Source organism: Egretta garzetta, unplaced genomic scaffold, assembly GCF_000687185.1.
Source record: "Egretta garzetta isolate BGI_Z169 unplaced genomic scaffold, ASM68718v1 scaffold60, whole genome shotgun sequence".
Taxonomy (NCBI): domain Eukaryota; kingdom Metazoa; phylum Chordata; class Aves; order Pelecaniformes; family Ardeidae; genus Egretta; species Egretta garzetta.
Window position 1 is genome coordinate 3,097,900 of NW_009258269.1, and position 23,258 is coordinate 3,121,157.

A 23,258-nucleotide genomic window follows, 5' to 3' on the forward strand; every position below is an offset into this window, starting at 1 on the left:
GGCTTTGGGCAGGAGACCGCCAGCCTGGGCGGTTTAGGCTTCGGTGTGCATGAAAGGTGCTGGAGAGCTGTGTGTGGTGCTGCTGACTTCAGTCCTGGCCTCCATGTCAAGGCTCAGACTGTGTCAGTAGGTTCTTCACAGTTTTCTTGTGCTGCTGCTCCTTCATTTCTGCTTTTGGCACAGCAGGTAACAGAGTTGTTGCAGACAAGGCTTTGAGCCAGCTCGGGTGTTCTCATCGGCCTGAGCCCCCACTGTACCAGCCAGAGCTGATTTGAAAGGCAGCACTGTTCATTGTCAGGGTCTTGTTCAAACTGGTGCATACGGCGCTGTGCCTGGAGCTTCAGCAGTGCGGCAGGACACTGTACGTGAAAATTCTGTGTCTGTAGCCCCTTCTAGGAAGGACCCAGTGACCACTGTGCACTGTGTGATTGTAGAATGGTAAAGCTGGAAAAAAAAAAACCTCAGGAGGCTTTCTGATTCACCTTGGTGCCTTAATGGAGTTCGCTAATCCCATCTCATACCCGATAAATGATCGTCCAACCTGCTTTTCAAAGTCTTTGTGGCCCATCCAGCTCAAACAACCTAGTCCGGTGCGTTCCGGCTGTTACTGTTAGAAAGATTTTTCTCTTCCTGAAACATAGGCTGTGTAAACCTAGTAAAGCATGATCGGCATGTAACGATAATCAAAAAGAAAACTTAAATCTTCATCTTTCAAGAAATGAACTAGGTTTGGGATGATGGGATATCACCACGAATGTGTGGTACCCCTCTTCTGAAGTATTTATTTCACTTGGTGCAAGCAGAATTGAACCATGCTCCTTTCCCTAGAATCCTTGTTCACTTTTCTGCCTGTTCTTGCAGCACAGCGCAAATGAAAAGCCCTCAGGAGTTCAGGGCACGTAACTTAATGCCTCACGATATGAGATCAAGGCGGGAATGGTAAAAGTCTTCTGCCATTCTGCCCCTTTTGAGACAGCTTTTGCCCATTCTGACATGCAGAACATGCCACCTGCAACTGCTGATTGTTTTGGGGCAACTTGTTTTGTTTTCCTGTTGGCTTATTCTCGCTTTCGGTGTGGCGGGATTGCTTCTAAGCTGTTTCAGACCATTGAGCGATTTAATTCCTGGGCTGCCTGGCGTGGTCCCAGGTTGTGCTATCTGATCCCGAGGCCAGGTGCAGCTGCTGCCTATTGTCCCCGCAGCCTCAGATCTGTGTGATGTGCCCTGGGGAAAGGCCCCTACCCAGAATGTTGTTCTAAATATTGTAGGCTACAGATCCAGGTGCTTCTGGTTTTATGTACATATATGTATGTGTTTATATGTGTACGTATAGGGACATAGAAGCATTTATGGTGTCTTTTTGAGGGAATTACCTCATTAAAAGAGGTGAAGAGCACTTCTGTCACAGTCATCATCATGTGTGGCTAGCAAACAGGGAGGGGAGGTGAAAAATGGGTACAAACCCATCATTGCTCCGATCTGTGAGGGATGTTAGGACTTTCCCCCAGCCTTCTGCTTTGTGCTTGTGCATCCCACGTATGTTCCTCGCCCTTCTGCAGTCGGGCTCTGATCCATGTGACACGCTGCGCGCCAGCCACTTCCCCTGTTACTCATGAGCCTGAACCGGATGACCCCGCAGGTTACTCAAAGGCATATGCTCTCAAAATGATTGTAGATCTCGATCGTAGATCGTTGCTTGCAGTTGTAGGTGACTGCAAGTAACCAGTAATAGTCGGGCTTGTGTTGAGGCTGTGGAGAAGAAAGCACAATCAACTTGCCTCAGCATTGTGCATTCACGTCTGCAGCGTGCTTTAGGGATAAATCGTGAGCTGCTGTGAAAACACACTGATAGTCAGACAGAAACGTGCAAATTCCAGTTGTTCCCTGGCTAGACCAGGCACTTCTCCAGACTATGGCTAGTTTGCCAGGTTCCCTCATCCCCGCCGTTAGACGTTAAGCAAAGCTACAGCCTGCTTTGTGCCCTCAAAGACCTGACTGAACGTTTAGTTGTTGAGATACCAAAAAAAGCCTGTCCTAAAGGTCGCTTCTCAAGAATCAGGCAATGTTAAAATCCAAGTTGTATCACTGTGAGCACAAGAGAGCAGGATTAGACCAGTGGTTTGAATTCTGGCACGTTTTCAGTGTCTTCCCCACTGTATAGGCAGGACAAGGTGCAAAATTCTTGCAAGCACAATAGCAGTACAGTGTTCCTGCTTTTTATTTTTTAGGATCAAGTCTGAACAGCCAAACAAATACAAGGGGGGCAGAGGGAAAAGCTAGATCTTGGCTGCTTCAGGACCTGCCCATCCGTTCCACGCATCTTTGTCATTATCTTTAGCACTTGTACAAGTGCCTGGTGTTTGGCACGGGCTCAGGTTCAAGCTCTTCCTCTGTAGCCTGTCTGCTTCAGCGGTGAGAGACTTGCGGATTGAGCGAAAGCAAATAGAAAATAAGCTGGCCCAAAACTAAAGCACGATACCAATTTTTAAAGGAAGGTGCTAAAATGGACAGGTGGAACAGTTCCTTGATGCAATATATAAAATTAGAAAAGCTTCCCTGTGTAATTAATATAATTCTCTAGTAAAATCACATCCAGCCATGGTGACCTGTGGTTGTGCTTGCGCCAGGGATGCAACTGGATTACGCTCAGGGCACGTGGAATCTTTGCAGAATTTATCTTTCAGATTTTTACTGTGAACGTATGAACTTCTATAAATAACTTCCCTCGGGTTGGGATTTTTCTTGCAGAAACAGCAAAAAGCATCTTCTGACATAACACTTCTAAATGTCAAATCCATGTCGGAATGAGGAGGCAGTAGGCAGAGCTGTATGCTTCACCATATTTTTAGTCTTGAAACCCTTTTGGGGGGGGTGTATTTTCCACGAGATGCCATCGTGAAGCTGAAAACCGCAGAGGAAACCTCATCCTGTACAGTCAGTGACTGGCAAAGTTATGAGCAAATAAAAGTGGGGATTATGGTCAGTTGTGACTATAAAAGATTCTGTTAACTGGGTGTTGCAGTTACATCATCCTCCTCTCTGCCTCCTCCAAACAAAAAGCCGCTGTCCTGTCCAGCTGGGTTTGCCTCTTTGCACCTTTCCCAGCTTATCCATGGCTGTGGCTCAGCGTTGCTGAAAGAGGGAGGGTTGTCCTGCCACTCACCTTCCCGGCTCCTCTGCTGCGTCGTCCCGCTGCCTTTCTTGTGCTGCGTCTGGAAGCTGTTGGATCCCTGCGTGAACTGACGCAACCCAGTAACTCGGCAAAGCTGGGAGAGCTTTCTGTGAAGTTAGCAAAACGAGGCAGCGGACAGAGGGGGCCGAGTGCCAGGGCTTGCTCAGGAAGGTGGGTGGGATTGCTGGGAGCAGGGTGAAGGGTGGAAGGAAGCAAGTTTCTTCTTCTGGCAGCAGCTGAGTCAGTCTTGAAGCTCTAGGTCTTTTATTCCCCCACCACCACCTTTCTGTTTTGAATCACAAGTCCCTACTCTTTGTTGTCCAAGAGAGCCTCTGGATATCTCATGAAAGCTATTTCTTCTCCATGAGGACTCTTTAGCTTTGGTTTTGGTCTTGTTTGATTTAATCAGCCATCTGGATACCTGGGAGGTGCAGAGCCCTCATGAGGAACAGGTCTTGCCTTCACCCTTAGCAGCTGCACTGATGGCTCGTGCTTGTGAGTTGCCTCATCCTCCTTGTTTGAGTTGTCAGAGGCAGCAGCCTTCAAGAAACACTGAACCCTGTGCATCCACGTGGAAAGCACCATACCACGTGCAGATCAATTCGGGAAAGGAGTCAGCGTGTTTGTTAGGGTATATTATGTCTCTGAAAATTAACACATTTCCTGCTTAGCCCAGAAAATGGGTGCGTTGGTGCACTTGCCCTGACAAATTTTCCCTTAGGAGGCAAGCTTGTGCATCTTAATTTTTATTTTTTTTTTCTTCATGTTCCACTTTTACTATAAAGTGCATGCTTTAATTAAGAGAAATTGAGAAACACAAAAAAGATCTCTTGGTGATTTCAGCCCAACTTTAATTTCCTCTCGCCAGGTATGTGGTGTTAATTTTTAACTTCCCCTATATTGAGGTATGTGCGTTAAGAGCCAAACTGGCAAGCCTGTATTGTCACAAGGTCTTGAATTTGAATCCATCTAGTTCCCTGACTGTTTTTTGCCAGCTTTCCAAAGGAAACAAAGCTTTATGCAACTCTCCCGTCTGTCTGTGAGCTTTCTCCAAATCATTTCTGAACCTATCAGCCCATTACAGGCAAATCTGACAGAGGAACCAAAACCACCCCTATATCAAGGTCTTAAAATTATATGAGAGCTGGTGCCTGATAAGGGAGTAGTGCCCCCCAGTGAAGAACCAGCTGTAGTTTGAGCTCAGCTGTTTTATTCTGCTGGCTTGCCCAAGGACGGGGGGTGTGCAGTGGGGGAAGGCAGGCATCAGAGAGTATGTGGCAAGAGCTGTGGTTATTGTGAGAGACAGGAGATGGGTTTGTGGCTGAAAGAGAAAAACGGATGGGAAAGCAGGCTTCATGGAGCAACTTGTTGAATTTAAATGAACACGGAAGTCAGGAACCCAATGTATTGGAACGTTTTTTCATACACCTCATGCAGGTCGTTTGTCAGTTAGCTTGAGGTTTCTTACAGCTGAAGCAAATGTGGGTTTGGATGGGAAATAAATCTTGCCTTTCTTTCTTGAAGGTTTTCAAACCCTACCAGGCATCCCAGCACGACATGTGCCGATTCCACTCTGAGGACTACATAGACTTCCTGCAGAGAGTGAGTCCCAACAACATGCAGGGATTCACCAAGAGCCTCAACGCCTTCAACGTGGGCGATGACTGGTGAGTGCTCTGTGCTCCTGCAAACCCGCGGTCAGAAAGGGTGATCCTGCATTGCTCGTGTCCGGAGAGCTCTTTCAGAATGTCCCATTTCTCATTTAGTTTTTAACCAGAATGAGGTGCGTGTCCCGCCTGTGTGTATTACTGGAACCTCCTCGATTCCTTTCCCTTCTCTTGCAGTCCTCCTTTTCAGATCTATATTTAGACTGTAAGCTTGTTGGGTTAGAGATTGTATCTCTGCTTGTTCTTGCAGGGCTTCCAGTTCTTGAACATGCTAACTATTTTTTTTTTAAATAATTGCCTGTCATTTTAGCTACTTTAGTACATGCCCGCTACCTTCAAGACAGCCTCAATAGCCTGATTTTCAGGTAGCACTGAGGAGATACTCATGCTTCTGTACAAAACTAAATGAGATCTTGTTGAGATCCAGTCTTTAATGCTCGTAAGAGGTGAAACTTGAAAGAAATGTGTGGAAGGGCTCTGTGGGTGACTGAGGAAATAGCAATGTGCCTTATCTGGTTGAGGGTTACAAGGGCTGTCGAAGAGTAAGATTGTCCTTGTGTATGCTGTGGAGGGGAAGGCTGTAAGTATTAGCCCGGGAGGAGTTATGTTACCTAGACTATTATCCCAAGAAGACAGTAGTCTAGCCTGATTTTTAATATTTAGGCTGAGGATCAGAAGGCTGTTCTGTAACCTTGCTGCTCTGATGATCAGAAGCCATCTTATTAGAAATGAAAGGGGAAATAAAACCCCACAGTCTTTAAGCCATTGCTTGTCCATGAATGAAATGTGTGACATGATGCCAGCAGGCGGGTGACACAGGGACTCAGTGTCCTGTGTTTCTGTACTCTCCTCGTGCTTGGCGGAATGGATCAGACCTCAGTGCTATCTTAAGAGCAGTGTTCCTCTCCGGTTGCAGCATACCGCACACCGGGCTGTGCGCTTGGAAGCAGAGAGGGGCAGGGTCTTCCAAAAACAGCCAGGGGGGAGACAGTGCAGGAGCAGGCCAGTCTCCTGGTCCAGTGCCTCACATCATGTCCTAGCTCTGGGCACATGTCAGCAGGGCTGCAGGACAGACGCCAGCCCACGTTGTGAGCAGGGGAGCCTTTTCAGGACTAGCTTGAAAGCTTTGGTAATCATTATCAAATTCACTGAGTTTCCTATTGTGTTTGCAGCCAGATTGCTCACCTGCTGGTACTCAGTGTGTTATAAGCAGGGTCAGAGTGATCCCAAATTAACTCTTTCACAGAGAATGAGTTTGGATCTTGCTCAGGTGATGTCCCTGGATAGTTTTATTCCTGGCTTTGCTCTGGAGAAATGGGGAGGAATGAGAAGATGTTCTGTGTTTGAAATACGGTTTCCTTTTCAGCCCAGTGTTTCCAGGCCTCTTTGAATTTTGCTCTCGCTATACTGGGGCCTCCCTGCAAGGAGCAACACAGCTGAACAACAAGGTAACTGAGCTGATGTGCTTATCTTTTGAAACACAGGCATAAGCCAACTGGTTTTCAGTTTAAGGAGAACCTCATGGATTTTTTTTTTTTTAAAAACAATATAGCAAGACCCAAGAAAGCTCTAATGAGCGTAAAGAACAAGTGCAGGAACAAACTGTATGTGCCAGGTGCTCTGCCCGTTGCTGGCCGGAGTGGGAGCAGCAGCAGTGGTGGGAGATAATCTTTTCTGGTCTAGCGGGGAATGTAGAGCACAGGACTAATCCAGTAACCAAACATGACGTAACCAAAACTGTTGGCTGGGCTAACGACCAAGGTGGAGCTTTGGAAAGGCCTCTGTTAGGAGCAGGAAAGGGTGTTTGTGGGCCACAGGGCAGGTGGAAGTGGGTGCAAGGTTGCTGTTACCACGTCGTCACCTAACTAACTTACCTTTCCTTTCTTAGATCTGTGATATTGCAATAAACTGGGCAGGAGGCCTGCATCATGCCAAAAAGTTTGAGGTAAGGAGGCAAATCTGCATATTCCTCTGTCTTTTTGAGGTCCAGGCTCTGTGTTGGTCCTGTTCTAATGCTGCTGTTCGGTTTTCTCTGTCTTGCAGGCTTCTGGGTTTTGTTATGTTAATGACATAGTTATCGGCATCCTGGAGCTGCTCAAGTAAGGACATGGGGCAAGTGCAGTACTGTCCTGGCTGGCGTGTGGTTTCCCTCTGCTGCTTCACTGTTCTCTGTTTCCCCTCCCCTTGTTTGCCTTTATAGAGTCCAGAAAGGCCAACAACTTGATTTTTTTATTATTTTTTTTTCTTTTGTCCTGGCCTCCTCTTTAGGCACGAGAAGGGGGGCTTGAAAATTGGAATATCTGACTCCAATTTTGTTGCGTGCAGCCTAAGGGATACAGAAGAGTTCTTCAATTCCATTTCTCATCCATCTGTGAAATACTCATTTCAGGGTCTCCTGAGCCTCAGCGTTTTTGCCACAGTGAGCCTTTTGTAGGTAAATGCAAATTATGGCTCACTGGAGACAGTTAAATGACTCGAATCTTTCTTGATTTGCTTGAGTGGCTTAAGAACTTGAGCAACACATGGGTGATCAAAGGACGCTTGCTTTGAGTAGAAGAGTTGGACTTTTTTTTTTATTTAGAAAATGAAAAATAAATTCAGAATGGGAGGAAGAGCTAGAGAAATACCTTCTGTTTCTTGGATGAATCTGTGATTTTTTTTTTTTTTTTTATTTTGTACTCTCAAATGCCCTCCTTGTCACTGAACCTGAGATAAGACATAGAATTAAGAAAGAGTTGGGGTTGACCAGACAGTAGTTACATGACTGGTGGCGAGCTTACTCTATCTCAAAGCCAGATTTATGGGATGTACTGGGATTTCTTGTACCTCCTTCCTCTCTGCCAGTCTTCCCTGCTCTGTATTTGGAACCTCAGGTCTTCACTGTGTATCTCTACACACCCATTTTCTAGTCTCGCGTGGGTCTCGTGTGCCAGAGGCTTCAAATACAGCCCAGTTAGCCCTCGTGGGAGATTATCACATGTCCCTATTCTTTTGTTCCCTGTTTTCAGGAACCATTTCTGCAGCAGGTGGCTGCATACTTGGGTTTGCTTCCCGCCATGGCAGTACTGTGGTGCCTCTGCTCTTAGGAGGTCCCTTTCTCCCTTTATCAGTGTGCAAGGGCTGTGTGTACGCATCCCCTTTTTCTCCTTGCTGCCATTTGTTTACAGGATGAATAATCTGGACTGTCTTAAATAGTTTATGTCTCTCTTGGGAGACTGAGGCAAGGTACTTGTCTGCTAATCAGCATGGGTCAGCACCATCAACCGGTTTGATCAGATCACCGCAGGCGTGCTTAAAGCCATGATTCCAACACAGATGGCACAAACCACATGCTCCTCCTCTCTGCTTCGATGTTGCCTTGGTTTTTCAGGTCCCTCCCCAGCCCCCCAGGATCTTGGCATGGATGTCAGATCCCCTGCCCTTTAGGAATTGACCAGATGCAGTATTTCCTTATGAAAAGTTGCAGAATTTCTCCCCAACTGAGCAGGCAGCTCTCGCGCTGGCAGGCAGGGATGGCTTAGGGTCAGTGTTTGACAGCACATCAGCTTTGACCATTACCCCAATGTGTTTACTTGTGATGATCTTCCCTTCTTCACCCTCTGTCTCTGCGCCCCAGCAGGCTGCTTCTCCAGTAAATTTAGTCCAGCCTAGTGTTCTTGGTGCTAGCCAGCTGGGACATAATGCTGCTGGTACTCTGGCACGTGGAGGGAAGTAAGTGTTCCTACCTCCTCCTTGGCTGCCTTGCCTTACATTTCCACATATGGTTCAAAACCATTGGCGCACTTAAAGATTAACTAGCAGCACACCTGTGTGTAGAGGAAACAAAGCCCCACAGCTTTAGGAAGTTAGAACCCCCAGGTGATTAAAATAGGTTCACTGTGTCATGTGCTTTCCAAGATATTTCTGGTCCCACGTGAAAACCTTTTATTCCAATATCTCTTTCCAAGCACATCAGAAGGAAATGTTTTAGTGGTGAGACGTGTTTGACTGCACACAAATGTGACGTATCTAAAGCCATTTGATATGCCTGGGGTGGGACAGGTGAGTTCTTTTGGCAAGTGGGCTTGCAGGTGGATGTCGGTGGTGGTTTTCAGTGCTCAAGGTGATGCTGAGGCATGTGGGGAATAGTGAGGTTGGGTGCGGGGCAGACAGTAATGCCATTTTTCCTCCTGTATTCAACAGGTATCACCCACGTGTTCTGTACATTGATATTGATATCCATCATGGAGACGGTGTGCAGGAGGCTTTCTACTTGACAGACCGTGTGATGACAGTGTCATTTCATAAATATGGGAACTATTTCTTTCCTGGTACAGGTATGTATTTTCTCTTATAGTGTGAACCTGGCCTTGCTTCAGAATCCTTTGAAAGCTCTGCTGGAGCATAGAAGTGTAAAATGACGAAATGATGGGAGAAATGATGGAAGAAAGGACATGGAAAAGCAATTAGAGAGCAACAGAAGTATAGTTATTTGTAAGAAAGAGGGATCCTAGCTCGGTTAAGAGACCCAAACCCAGACCAGATCTGGCCTTTCCACACCTCTGAAGTCTCAGAGCTATTGTGACTCTCCTGTCTTGCCCTGGCCAGGTGACATGTATGAAGTTGGTGCAGAGAGCGGTCGTTACTACTGTCTCAACGTGCCTCTACGAGATGGCATTGATGACCAAAGTAGGTGTTCCCTGCTGTTTCCCCTTGCCCAGGCATTTGCTGGTCCTTCTGCTCCAGAGCCATGACCAAATCTGTCTTTCTCTCCAAAGGTTATAAACACCTCTTCCAGCCAGTCATTAACCAGGTGGTGGATTACTATCAGCCCACCTGCATAGTACTGCAGGTAAGAAAGCAAGCCTCTTTGCCCATGTCCGGCCCTTTCAGAGGCTGTATGGTGGAGGGGGCTGCTATCGATAGAATCATAGAATCATTTAGGTTGGAAAAGACCTTTAAGATCACCAAGCCCAATGGTTACCCTAACCCTGACATCCCACCACTAAACCCTGGCCCTAAGCACCTCGTCTGCCCGGCTTTTAAATACCCGCAGGGGTGGGGACTCGACCCCTTCCCTGGGCAGCCCCTTCCAGTGCTTGACAACCCTTTAATTGAAAAAATTTTTCCTGATGTCCAACCTAAACCTGCCCTGGCACAACTTGAGGCTGTTTCCCCTCATCCCATCACCTGTTACCTGGGAAGAGAGCCCAACACCCCCCAACTCCCCCCTCCTGTCAGGCAGTTTTAGGGAACAATAAGGTCTCCCCTCAGCCTCCTCTTCTCCAGGCTGAACACCCCCAAGGCCCCCAGCTGCTCCCCATCAGTCTTGGGCTCCAGATCCCTCCCCAGGTTCGTTGCACTTCTCTGGACATGCTCCTGCTGGCCACACCATTCCTGATACAAGCCAGGATGCTGTTGTCCCTCTCGGCCACCTGGGCACCCTGCTGGCTCATATTCAGTCACCTGTCGACCAACACCCCCAGGTCCTTTTCCGTGGGCAGCTTTCCAGCTGCTCTTCCCCACACATGTAGCATTGTTGTGACCCAAGTGCAGGACCCGGCCCTTGGCCTTGTTGAACCTCATGCAATTGGCCTGGGCCCATGGATCCAGCCTGGCCAGGTCCCTCTGCAGAGTTAATGTATTTGTAAAAATATTTTTCTATTATCTCTTACATGTGTTACCTTCTGTTCCCGGGGAATCAGGGTTGGTATGTCCTAGCTGAGCTGCCGTCTGTACCCTCTGGTGTATGAGGGTGGCCAAGGGGTTGGGATGCTGAGCTGTGTTTGGAAAACAATGCCTCCGTAGCAAAAATTCAGTTGTTCTTTTTCTGTTCCCCAGTGTGGTGCTGATTCTCTGGGTTGTGACCGTCTGGGTTGTTTTAACCTCAGTATAAGAGGACATGGGTAAGTACAGTGGGGCTTGGCAGAGCAGTTGAAAGACCGTCCTTCAGTCTGAAGGGCTCTACTTGGTCCTCTGCTGTGAGGCTTGAGCTTTGACTTCGGCCTTCCAGCAGCACCAGCAGTTTTTTGGTTTTTTTTTTTTAACTCTTGTGTGACAGGAGGGGGTCTCAGAATGAGGGTTTGTACAAGGCCCTGCAGAGTGGTGGCTCACAGTGTAGCACATGGTTCAGGCTCCCTGGGTGGAAGCCCTGAACTCCAGGTGTATCACACCAGCCGTGGTGGTGTTCGAGTGTACGCTGGCATTTCTGACATGTGAATGCGTGCTGCAGTTAACAGCTCTGGCATTTTTTTATTTGGGGTTTCTAGGGAGTGTGTGGAGTATGTAAAGAGCTTCAACATCCCCTTGCTGGTACTGGGAGGAGGTGGTTACACAGTCCGCAACGTGGCACGATGCTGGTGAGTCTCTTCTGTGCTTGTCGAAGGTCACTGGTTAAGCAGTTGCTGTGGGCTCTGTCCCTGCATGCACCGTGGAGCTTTCTCTGGACTGAGCTCATCTTATTCTGTGTTTTCAGGACTTACGAAACATCATTGCTTGTAGATGAAGCAATTAGCGAAGAGCTCCCATACAGCGGTAAGCCAGAGTTCCATTTTTCCCTCATTAGCTGAGCTAAAGTATTTGTTACGTCAGCTGAAGAATTAACACTTTTATTCTGTGTTGACCAGAGATAAGACCAGGGCCAAAGTGACAGCACTTTCCAATATTGGAGATGGCCTTAGTCATCTCCTACCACCCACTCGTAGGCTTTGCTGGGCAGACACACCCTCACCGTGTTGTGTAGCAATTAATTTGGATCGTTTCCTATTCAGCGACCTGAGCGTTACTTTTGCTCGCTCTGTTGTTTCATATAATTCCTTGTGGCTGCAGAGCTGTACCTCAGTGTGCTTTTTAAGGTCTGGTCACTCCTAGCGCGGTGGGCGAGTGAGCTCTGCTTCCCTGCAGAGCACAGCTGGGCTGGGCTCCTTTGCCTCTGCGCTGTAACTCTCTTGCTCATTCCATCACAGAGTACTTCGAGTATTTCGCTCCAGACTTCACCCTTCATCCTGATGTCAGTACGAGGATTGAAAATCAGAACTCCAGGCAGGTAAGTGCTTGCAGCCTTGTTGCAGTATCAGCTTTGTGCTCCCAAGGCCCTGTGGTTGATGCTGTGTCCTGTGAAACTAGGTAGAGCCCAGGCAAGGAATTCTTGTGGGTCAGAAAGCTGATGAAGAACAAGCAGAGCCTTTCCTCTGCAACGGCAGAAAGTCTCACAGCATTAGAGAACCTTGCTGGCTTGTCTTACTGTTTCCTACGTGCTTGAGTGTCAATGATTGAATTAACTCTCCCATCTCCTCTGTTCTGATAAATAGCTTTTCACTGAAATGTGTTTCTCGTGGCCACTGCATAGATGATGTGGGCAGGCCGCAGTGCTGACAGTTGTGACTGTGCAAACTGCCAGACCTCACTGTGGTGATCCCTCTCTGTTTTTCCTATGTAGTACTTGGATCAGATCAGGCAGACGATATTTGAGAATCTGAAAATGCTGAACCATGCTCCCAGCGTGCAGATCCATGATGTCCCTTCTGACTTGCTCAGCTACGATCGCACAGATGAGCCTGATCCAGAGGAAAGAGGCTCTGAGGAAAACTACAGCAGGTACCAGCTCTCTTGTTCTGGAGAAATGGGCTTCCCTTTCTGTCCCTGCTAGGATGGGCAGATGAGGTACTGGAGACTGTTTCCTAGAACAGACACTTAAGTCACTCCTGAATTCCTGGTTTTATCCAGGGAGCCTTTCTCTAGCAATGTGTGGTCTCCTCACAGAACATTTCATGGGGTGATTGGGTGCAGGGCATCTTCTAACCTCAGACAGTGTGACCTAGACATTCTTCTCTGGCCCCAGGGGTGCCAGGGCTCTCCTCACTGATGGTGACTGTCTTTTCCCCCAGGCCTGAAGCTGCCAACGAGTTTTATGACGGTGACCACGATAACGACAAAGAAAGTGACGTTGAGATCTGAGGGCTCTAGTGTGGGGCTCTGGACTATGGGGGGTCCTGCATTGGACATGGGTGCTTGGAGCAGGTAACTGGGCCACACAGGAGCCAGTTAGCCCTCCCTTCGTATTTGATTGCATGTGGTGGCAGCAGAAACACCACCACTGCAGGCTTCTGCTACCTGGGGAGGCAGAGAGCAGTGGAGTATGTTCCTTACTTCCCACCACGTGTCACGGTTCCAGCTTTGGGAAATGGAAATTCAAGTAGCGCTCAGATCTGTGCTGTGTACTGGCTGGCAGCCGTGAGACTGCCTTCAGAGCCTGACCTGCGCTGGTTCAGTCATCCCTGTAACTCCCGTGCAGGCTTCTGCCAGCAAGGTGGGAGCTGGAGCGGTTGTGCCTACCATCTCTGCCTCTCTTCAGCAGCAACACCTGATAGATCCTGCTCTCCCCGGCTCTCCACTCTGGTACCCAGTCGATTGTCCTCTGAAGCCTGCACTGAGGGTTGCTTCCTGATGTCCCTTCTAACCATCTGACACTCCACAGCTCAAGGCAAAACATCTGAGAAGACAAGGCCAGTTGTGGGATGAGGGTTGGGAGTGTCCCTGGAGCAGGGAGCAGCTTGATGGAGCAGGATGGAAGAATGTATGCAGAGCATAGTCTTGTTCATTCCCCCCGTACTCGGTTTTGCATTCACAAATGAGTACTGCAACACTTTGCCAAGTTGGACCTAAATTCCCTGTTTTCTTTATTCTTTGAGAGGCTAAAATCACTGTGGAACAGAGGTTTGGCTGCCAAGGTCAGTACATAGTGTGTCTTGCACCTCTAATGTAGCTTCCAGCTGTGTTTTCCACGTTCACACATGGCCCTTCTGTGTGTTAGCAAGAGATTTGGGCTGCTTGCTCAGAGTGGAAACCATTCCCTCTTGACTGCACCCAGGAGGCATCGCTCTGCTCGTGGGTGAGGGAAGCTGCTTCCTCCAAGTCCTGTCGTCTTGCCCTCACACAGGGGAGATTTCTCCCGGCCATCCCTTGAATCCCAGACTTTGCTGCTCCATCTCCTGAGTTGTCACCTGGTACCTGTCACGGTTTGGAGCGAGCTGTTTGGGGAGGCGGGAGGGGGTTAGCCTCTGACTGTCTGTACTGTTCTGTTTTGTTCACTGATGTCGTTAAACATTAAATGAAGAGGCAGTATTTTTCTTACCTGACCTGTTGTTTGTCTGTTTAATGCTCACACCTTTTTGGCTCCTGTCCTCCCAAGGATTGAGAACATGCATATCACCCCTGGCAGGGTAGTGTCCTCTGCTGTCTGACCTGTCTGGGCGAACGGAGGGCGTTCAGCTCCTCAAACTGTATGTTGGTGAGTTTTGAGCATCAGTGCACAATGAGGAGAGAGCCCTGAATTCCCTTACAAGAGGACACATGGGCTGGTGGACGCTGCTGCTTATGCCTCTGATTCCAGTAAAAGCTTTGCAGAAAGCTGCAGAGCCAATTCAAGAAACCTTCCCTGGGATCGTTTTAAGTATCGTGGTTTCTTTGAGTTGCAGTTTCCCTAAGGGTCTGCTCTTTGCAGTCTCACTGTCCTCCAGCCCATCTTAGTGACTATTTTTCTTCATTTTTAGACCTGCCACTGTCTCCCTCTTCACTCCCCCCTGGGTCCACGACACTTGTCCTTTATCAAATAAGCTCGTGCTGGCCTGCATGGATTGATGTTCCTCTTGGCCCTAGTCTCCACCAATAAACCTGCGGAAAAACAAGAGAGGAAAGAAAAGGAAGTATTGAACCGAAGGTATCTAACATGGTAGGTGAGGGCCAGAGGGAGACACTAACTTGACCAGATCTGTGTATGTGTTCACAGGCAATGCCTATCTGTTAGGATGTTTACGCAACCGCCAGCCCGAGGCTTCAGCTTTTTGGGGAGGAGGCAAAGCCTGGCCACAAGTGAGCTACGGGTCATGTAACTACAGCACGAAGCAGGCAGTAAGTCAGTGTTACTCCCACAAGATGCACAGAGAAATAAGTTACAGTAGAACTAGATTAGGTGTGGAGAAGGGTGATCAGAGGGATAGCACAGCTCCTGTATGAGGAAGGGAAAGCTGCCCAGTGAAAAAGGACCTGGCAGGTCTTGTTCGACAGGCGGCTGAATATGAGCCAGCAGTGTGCCCAGGTGGCCAACAGGGCCAACAACATCCTGGCTTGTATCAGGAGTGGTGTGGCCAGCAGGATCAGAACAGTGATCGTCCCCCTGTCCTGGGCACTGGTGCGGCTGCCCCTTGAATGCTGGGTCCAGAGTTGGGCCCCTCCCTCCCAGAAGGACATGGAGGGGTTGGAGCGTGTCCAGAGAAGGGCAATGGAGCTGGTGAGGGGTCTGGAGCCCAAGGCTGCTGGAGAGCAGCTGGGAGAGCTGGGGGTGTTGAGCCTGGAGAATAGGAGGCTGAGGGGAGCCCTCATCGCTCCCTACAACTGCCTGAGAGGAGGGGGGAGCCAGGGGGGGTCGGGCTCTGCTCCCAGGGAAGGGGCGATGGGATGAGGGGAAACGGCCTCAAGTTGTGCCAGGGCAAGGTGAGGTTGGACATTAGGAAAAACTTCTTCACTGCAGAAAAAGAGGAGGTTGCTTTGCAGGCACCTAGTTGAGCTGTGCAAGCTTTTGCCATCAGGTGCTGTGAATGTGGTTTCAGAAAGAGTCTGGGGAGCAGGGAAATCAGGGTGGCAAATACAAAGACACTCTGGGTGCAAATTGCTGGTGACTGGATGAGTGCTCTGAGGAAGTATTGCTGTGTGCTTGCCCTGTGCTTGTACCAGTCCAGCATTTGCGGTTTGGCTGCTGCGGAGCGGGCACTGGGCTAGATGGACCTTCCTCTGACCCCTGTTTGGTCAGCTGTATGTGTTTCTAGTATTCTGTAGCCAAGAAAATGTTCTTTGCAAATCAGGAGACACAAAATGCTGCTCCAGTGACTAGCCAGGCTTGGGAAAAAGAAACGCTTGTGTCTGAACAGAAAATAAATGGGTTTTTTTCCAGCTTGCCATCTCACCCGGTGTCAGAGAGCTGGCTTGTTCCTTCTGCTACTGTCATCACCCCCTGTAGCAAAACCCATTTACGGGGGAGGAATTCAGGCTCCCACTTTGGGTAGCGGGCAGTGTTTGCTTTTGGGGGGAAAAATGGAATTCCTGCCTCTGTAATCCTCTTTTACCTGTGAAGATGGGAACGAACTTACCTTGCAACCCTCCCAGTCCATTCTTCCCCTCAGCACTGTCCCAGTTTTTTCTTTTCAGAGCCGTGCTCTGTCCTGTGTTTTGAAACAGGACTGGGAATCTGGAGTTTCATCTTACCTGGGTTCCTAAAGGTGGATTTGTTTTGGTTTTAGAAAACAAGCTCAGTCTGTAGAGATTCCCTTCCCCTTATAGTTGTATTTTTGCACTGCAGCAGAGCCGTCCAAAATAAGCAAGCGTGCGCTACGCTTGCTGTCCAGTATTTGCAGGGCTTGGGAGCGGCGTTAGACAGCGCCTATCCCTGGCATCGCCCAGTCACGGACGCCTGGCGCCGAGGTAAGACTGACACCCCCCTCGCCAACCTCTATACCCCAGAGAAGGTGACAAACCCACACCTCCTGCGTAGCTGACGCCGAACAACTGACGGGCTGCTCCCCAAAACACTGGATGGCCTGGCAAGAACTGAAATTAAATGAGGCCTGATTTAATTGTCCAGGCCTGATTTAATTATCCATAGGAAATGCTTGAGAACACACGCTTGCACACCTCCGTACGGCAGCGCTCGTTTCTAAGGTGCAGGCCTGCCCTGAGTTGCAGCAATGGATGTGCAGCCGGAGTCAGGGGAGGGTCAAAGCGATTTGGGGTGCTAGAGTGTGGGTTTTTTCCCTCTCTCGCTGTTTTTTCTTGCTTTTTTCCTTGTCTCCCAGCCCCTCCTTAGTCCCTCCCGCCCGCAGCAGTGAAGACCCAGGAGAGGCCGGGGGTCCTGGGGTCGTGGTTCCTCTACCGCAGGCTCCTGGCTCCACGTTCAGGGGAGGACGGGCAGAGCTGGGTGATCCCACTGGCTCCTCCTGCGCTTCCAGCTTTTAGAGGAGCTAACAAAACCTCAGCTATTTTTCCCCTAAATTATTGCTGACTGATATAAAACCACTTACTGTACTGTATTGGGGGTTAGTTTAGGTTTAGTTGCTGCTTGGGTGGCTTGATGCAGGCCCCTGGAGTTTTGCAAACTGCCGCGCTGCTTTCCTTTCTGAAAAAAAAAAAACTATATTTCTATATTTCCATTCTATGTTTTCATTTTTACCCTTTCATTTTGCATTTTCAGGAGACCCCAGAAATACTGAGTTCAGCCCTAGGCATTGCTTGGTGTGGGTTAACACCTCAGCCCACAGTCCCAAGGCCTTTCCCATCAAAAGCCAAGAGTAGGAGGTGTTTGTACTCCTGTTACAGCACCCGGCTGATGGATGGGGTGAAAATCTGCTCTTGTGAGTTCATAACAACCCCAAATGACGCTGAGAGTAGGTGTAGTACATGAAGTTGTGCTCGTGCGTTTTGATAATCAAATCATGTCATTTATTTTCAGGTTTTGGTGGATGGATGCCCGAGTGTGTAATCCCAAAGCCTTTCAGGAGCTCCTCTGTCACGGAAAGGGAGAGGCAAAGCCTGGCTCGATGGGGACCAAGCAGGGTCCTGATGACAGGTCTGTGGTTTCTTTGTGCTTCTCTGTCCTGTAGGCATTGGGCTTTTGGAGTTAATGAGCCTGTGGTGAAGCTGCTGATTTTCCAGGCAATGCTGACTGTTAAACCTTTGTCCCCTCTAAGGAGGTGAAGAGATGTTAATGCTTTATATCCTTCTTTAGCCTCCAGTTTGGCCAGTTAATTAGTGAGAAAATCTGTATCTCTTGCAGGAGTTTTCTGTTTGCTGCTGATATCGTTATTGTTGTTATTATCTTCCTGCAAGGGTCCTGAGTCCTGAACTTGGATGGCGTGCAGGATTTTGGGAGTGCCGTGGCCTTTATTGATTCCAGACTGTGTGATTGAGTTCATCAAATCTCTCTCCCAGTCCCCGATACTATTGGATTGGACAAAGGCCAACGATTGTAGAGTAAATTTTCCTAACAGCACGCATACGTGAAGGCTGCTGCCTTGTTTTTCCTCTCACTCGGAAGCCTTGGATGTGAGCCATGACTCCTATCTTGGGGAGGGCTTTTCTGTTTCTCCTCTCTGCAGCTTAATGCAGGCTGGAAGGCAGGTTTCTTCCTTCTGTCCTAATTCCGTTTTCCAGGATATGGAAAACAAACTCAAGTTCTTCCAGCCAAAATTCAGCCCTGTTAGGTGACGTCGGTGGTGGGCGATAGCACATTTTAAGTGTGTTTGGCTAATAGATGTTAAAACCACACCTTTTCCTATCGCAGACCCTTTGAATAATGCCTGTGCTGCACAAGCAGGGGTGAGAGGGGGAATGGTTTGAAGCTGCGCCGGGGCAGGTTTAGGCTAGACATTAGGAAAAACTTCTTCGCAGAAAGGGCTGTCAGACTCTGGGATGGGCTGCCCAGGGAGGTGGATGAGTCCCCATCCCTGGAGGGATTTAGAAGAAGGAGAGATGAGGTGCTTAGGGACATGGTTTAGTGGTAGGACATCAGGGTTAGGTTAAAGGTTGGACTCGATGATCTTAAAGGTCTTTTCCAACCAAAGCGATTCTATGATTCTATGAGAGGGCTGGGGTGCTCGGAGGGTGGGGTACAAGCCTCAAGGGGTGCAGTGATGCCAGGAGAGCTTTGGTTCCCTGGTTTCATTCAGCCCCAGCAGCCCTTCCTGGCCCTGGCGTTGTCACCTTTCTTGCTATCCTTGTCCCTTTTACTGAGCTTGGACTGAAGGGAGACCTTTCATTCCTCTTCAGTGCCTCAGGGGTTCACCTGGGGGATCTTCTGTTTGCTTAATTGCTTTGTATTTGCTGTGCTCCGTTTCAAAAGCTTATTGTAGCTCTTTGGTTTTCTGTCAATAAATCAGGTAGCATTTTATGGATGAAAATAAAGGAAATTATCTAGGATTTCTACCCAGGGGTTAGATGTCCACAAAACTATTGTCAGTCTTCAGCCTAGTGAAATATTTAGCGTGTGTTTAATGGTAATGTAACTCAACTGCCTCTTAAATATACAAGCTCTGCCCTTGTTCCTGCTCTGCCTGGTGGGTAATTCCCAGCAGGCCATAAAGAGGATACTCGGCTGTGCTTTACCCCTTTAAAAGAATAAATAACCAGAAATGCCTGCCTTAGTGCCTCCACAGAGCAAGAACCTGCAGCAGCCAGGGCATGGATGCTTTTGGGCAGCTCCAGAGCCATGGGTAATTGTACACAGATCGCCAAACTGATCCCTTGGCCAGTCTGCAAGGCTCCAGGCTTAGTCAGCATGGCAAAACTTTTTCTGGGTGGAGGTGGATGAAGTCAGGGTCCTGTATAAGCAGGTATTACCACTTGTCAGGCAGCTTATCTGCAGAAGTCAAAAACTGCCTTCGACTGGAGCTATGTGTCTCTGAAGCGTGTTGCTTTTTCCTTTCTTGGTCTCAGAATGGGCTACTGAGATGTGTCTGGGGCAGGGAACTCAAATTTACCAGCCATCATCAGCCTCTGGGTTTGTGGTCCTCGGTGGAGGCTGAATTGCTGAGGACAGTTTTGCTTTCTCATTCTCCTAGGTTTTCTCATTAATGTTTGCTATTTGGGTGGTTTGTAAATATTTTCCATTCCTAGCTCTGAGTACCTTTGTGTTTGGTTTGATTTCATTTTGGTTTTTTTTAATGGCATGTGAACTGCATGTTCCTTTCTTTGAAACGTCATAAACAGTTTTGGAGGAACGATGATATTAAGGAGAAAAATAAACTTGCCTCAGAGAGTCGAAAGCAGGTTTTGGGTAGAGCCACATCTCTTGTTTCTCTTGGAGTGGATTTTAGCTTTCTAATGAGACTAAAATCCGATGGGTATTTGATAAGCTTAATAGTACTCATATTTGCCACCATGCTTGTTGTGCTGGTTTGACCTTGGCTGGAAGCCAGGTGCCACCAAGCCACTCTATCACTCCCCTCTTCAGCTGGACGGGCAAGGAGAAAATGAGATGGAAGAGAAAAAAACCACATGGGTCAAGATAAAGGCAGTTTAATAAAAAACAAAAGCCGTGTGCGATAGCAAAAGGAAAACAAGATTTTATTCTCTATTTCCCATTAGCAGGTGATGTCCAGCCACTTCCCGGGAAGCAGGGCTTCAGTACGCTTAGCGGTTGCTCCGGAAGACAAAACATCGTAAAAGACAAATGTCGTCCCCCTCCTCCTCCTTTCCCTTAGCTTTTATATCTGAGCTGGCATCATACGGTATGGAATATCCCTTTGGTCAGTTTGGGTCAGGTGTCTTGGCTACGTCCTCTCCAGAGGCCTTGCCCCCCCTCAGCCCACCGGTGGTGATGGCAGGGGGATGTTGGAGACCCAGCCTTGATGCTGTGTGGGCACTGCTCAGCAGTCGCCAAAACACCAGTGTGCTATCAACCCCTTTCTACGTACCAATAGAAAGCACAGCATTGTGAGGGCTGCTAGGAGGAAAATCAACTCCATCTCAGCCCGACCCAATGCACCACTCATCCACAGCTGCATCTCAATTATCGGGCAAATCAAGCACTCCCTACAGTGACACCTGCAAAGTGTGTGAGTTGTTTCAACAGCCAGAGATGAACCTGAGCAAGGAGCAGCCTCTGAAAGAGAAGGACGTGAAGATCTGGGGGAGATGCTGTGCTGTGACCTGCATCCAGTGCTGTGAGTATCCCTGACCCTTGCTGCTGCCCCCGCACCAGGCTCACCGGGAGGAGATGCTCCAGGGTCTGCAGCATCTGCAACACAAAAACTCCAACCTGCCTTCTAAATACAAACTTCAGAAGCTTGTTAAGTTAAACAGGACCTAAAACAGAGTCCTTTGAGTAAGCTGAAAGAAATGTAAATACCTAGACAGGAAGTGTTAAATGTTACTGGCGGTAGTGTGTCACACCGCAGTTCTTTATTTGGTTGCATACTGAAGCCTTGCAGGAAGTTTTCGGGGAAGTGGTTGATTGGGCAGTAACTAAACCAACCTTAAAGTGTAAAAAAGATTCAGGTCTCCCTTGTTGCACCGTTTGACCAACTTCCATATCTTGGTTTTACAGGAACAGGGGCATCTCTGGAGCTCTGCAGCCAGCGATGGCATCTTTTCTTTTAATACAACTTTTTTCAGTTCCTTTGTTATTCAGACCAGAGGTTTTACTGCAAAGAAAACCTTGATGCATTCTGAATGCTTTGGGTATCTCTTGGTATGTTTAAAAATGTGTCTTTTGCAAAAGAGAAAATTAGTGAAACTCCAGTTTTAGAAATATGTAGCTTTTATATGTTGAAAAAAAAATAATAGTCCAATGACGGGCCCACTTGCACATGTTTAATTTGGGGTGAAGCCCCCTGCTGTCTGCATACAAATATCTTCTGCCCTAAACCTGAATAAGCCTTGACTGCTTTGAGATCCTTTCAAAACCTTGGCTGGAGATCCTTTTTTTTTCTTTTTTTTTTTTTTTTTTTTTTTCTCCAGAGGCGTGAGATAAAAAAAAAAGTCTTGGAGCAGGATTTATGGTGAAATTTCCCAGTAATTTCTGAGGCTGGGGATAAGTTATGTGGCCATATTCTTTCTGAAGTTCAGTTAATGCTTTTTTTTTTTTTTTTTTTTGGCCTGCTTTTCCGTCTCTGAGCAGCTTGCACTGAGATGTTGCATTTGCAAGCTGAGCATTTCTATACCTGCTTTTTTGACCCTCTCTGCTTGACTGTTTTCAGCTCCTCTGCTCCTTCATTGGTGCCCTCTCTCCTCCCCTATAAAGACTGTCTAAACAGGTTGCAGCTCCACGCTTTCTTCCCACCCTCATGCCTGGCAGTGCCTGCCCTTGGTTTCCTCTTGCTGCTCCTGACACTCCAGTGCTTTGGGGGTTTGCTTTTTCACAGCACTTGATAGCATTCACAAACCTCTCTTGCAGTTCTTGAGGTTGACTTGCTGTCTTGGGATCCCATTATTTTTCTTCTCCATGAGATTTCTGGAAACGGCTAGGATTCACAATGCTAACGTGGTGCTCTGTTTGGGGGGGGTGGGGGGGTGGTCTTCCTACCATGTCTTTTTGTGGCATCTCAGCTGCTTAAGTAGTTGAATTCTGTGCTGAATTCTGTGTTTGGGATGGAGCTGAGGGATTCCTTTGTGTAAAGGGAGGCTGTTCATAGCAAGGTGAATATTATCATAGAATCATAGAGTAGTTTGGGTTGGAAGGGACCTTTAAAGATCATCTAGTCCAACCCTCAGATGTTGACACATCTGATATTGGCTGTATCAGAGCTCAGCCTAGTGGTTTCCTGCATAAACGACCTTTTCTCCTGTCTTTTCTCTGTAAGATGCAGTTAAGGTGGGATTTTGGTGTGGGTGCTAACAGCTTCATTTGAGCCTTGTGGAGGAGCTCTGGAGGGGAGAGAGGGTGTATCTTGTTTGTCAGGTGGCTGATTGTCTTCACTATGGGACATGGAGCAGATGTGAGATCATCCAATGCCTGAAGGCTTTTGCAAACAACCAGGCAAAGGCCTTGTCCAGTGCCTGGAGACAACAACCCCCAGCCACAGCTTCTGCTGTGTGGTGTCTGCCTGGGTGCCTCAGGGCAGTTGCTGGAACAAGCAGGGAAAAGGTGGTGGAAGTTTCTTCCTTTTTAATAAACCCTTACTATCCTCACGCTGCTCGTTTTGCTTTTTCCCCTGCTGTACATTTTCTGGTACCATCACTTTAATCATATACTTATCATGGGACTTATGAAATACTTTCCATCTCTTTGTCCAGCCCTGTGGGACTGCAGCTGATCCTCTCTCACGTCAGGGACGGGCAGGCTCTGGAGCCGTTGACTGAAGGAGCAGGAATAGCCAAGGTGGAGCGGTTCCAGCCTCTCTTGGATGGCCCAAAGAGTGGTGACTCAGGGGCACTGGAGGTACTTAATTCCTCAGATTATTGTGGACGTGGCACTTGGAGCCTAATGCAGGAGCTGGAGAGCTTTCAGCAGTATGGGTTTGGTATGGATGAAAAATACTTTCGGCTTTACTGCTTTTTTTCTGCTGCAGCTTTGTGTGTGGTCTTCTGACTTCCTTGTAAGTCCTGGACACTGACTTTCAGCTCATGGTCAGAAGTTGTTTCTTGATTATTTTTTTGTTGTTGTTTCATTGGTTTTAGGTGGCCTGCATGCAGCTGATCAGTTCCTTGATCGACCCTTCTCATGAGCTGGACTTCAGAGTTGACATTGGTAGGGAGCTGATGTGTCCTGGATTTCAACACCTCCTTAAGGTGAGGAGCAGCTCACTTCTCTACTTGATCTGGAAAGTGGAGGAGGCCGCTGGTGGTTTAAGCCTGGCTTTGGGATGGAGTGGGCAAGAGTAAAGAGGTGAGTCAAGACCCTACTGTTGCCCGGCTAACTCCTGAGCCCTCATGGGCAAGAGACTCAACCGAAA

At 48.2% G+C, this 23,258-nt stretch overlaps 1 protein-coding gene across 4 annotated transcripts; it reads left to right on the forward strand.

Moving 5' to 3' along the window:
• Positions 1–4,600: 4,600 nt before the first annotated feature.
• HDAC3 (histone deacetylase 3) lies at positions 4,601–23,180 on the forward strand. 4 transcript variants are annotated; one of them, XM_035888908.1, is made up of 17 exons: positions 4,601–4,839; positions 6,206–6,287; positions 6,728–6,784; positions 6,883–6,938; positions 9,022–9,155; positions 9,427–9,507; positions 9,597–9,670; positions 10,660–10,724; positions 11,088–11,177; positions 11,294–11,352; positions 11,784–11,863; positions 12,257–12,414; positions 12,705–14,107; positions 14,370–14,727; positions 20,438–20,528; positions 22,600–22,744; positions 22,984–23,180. In XM_035888908.1, exons 1-13 carry the CDS (start codon positions 4,652–4,654, stop codon positions 12,772–12,774), a joined length of 1,194 nt encoding a protein of 397 aa, XP_035744801.1. In that variant the 5' UTR covers positions 4,601–4,651; the 3' UTR covers positions 12,775–14,107; positions 14,370–14,727; positions 20,438–20,528; positions 22,600–22,744; positions 22,984–23,180. The 4 variants fall into 4 exon arrangements, with proteins under 4 accessions (XP_035744801.1, XP_035744793.1, XP_035744806.1 ...); XM_035888900.1 differs by having other exon boundaries at positions 12,705–14,727; XM_035888913.1 differs by having other exon boundaries at positions 12,705–14,548.
• The last annotated feature ends 78 nt before the right edge of the window (positions 23,181–23,258 follow it).

What these genes read in the sequence shown, in the direction of transcription:
- HDAC3 (XM_035888900.1), top strand. Translation starts at nt 4,652, where the DNA reads ATGTGGGTTTGGATGGGAAATAAATCTTGCCTTTCTTTCTTGAAGGTT. An exon ending in TTCAACGTGGGCGATGACTG is followed by an intron (nt 4,840 to 6,205) that starts GTGAGTGCTCTG and finishes TTTCCTTTTCAG; the next exon opens with CCCAGTGTTTCCAGGCCTCT. An exon ending in CTATTTCTTTCCTGGTACAG is followed by an intron (nt 9,156 to 9,426) that starts GTATGTATTTTC and finishes TGCCCTGGCCAG; the next exon opens with GTGACATGTATGAAGTTGGT.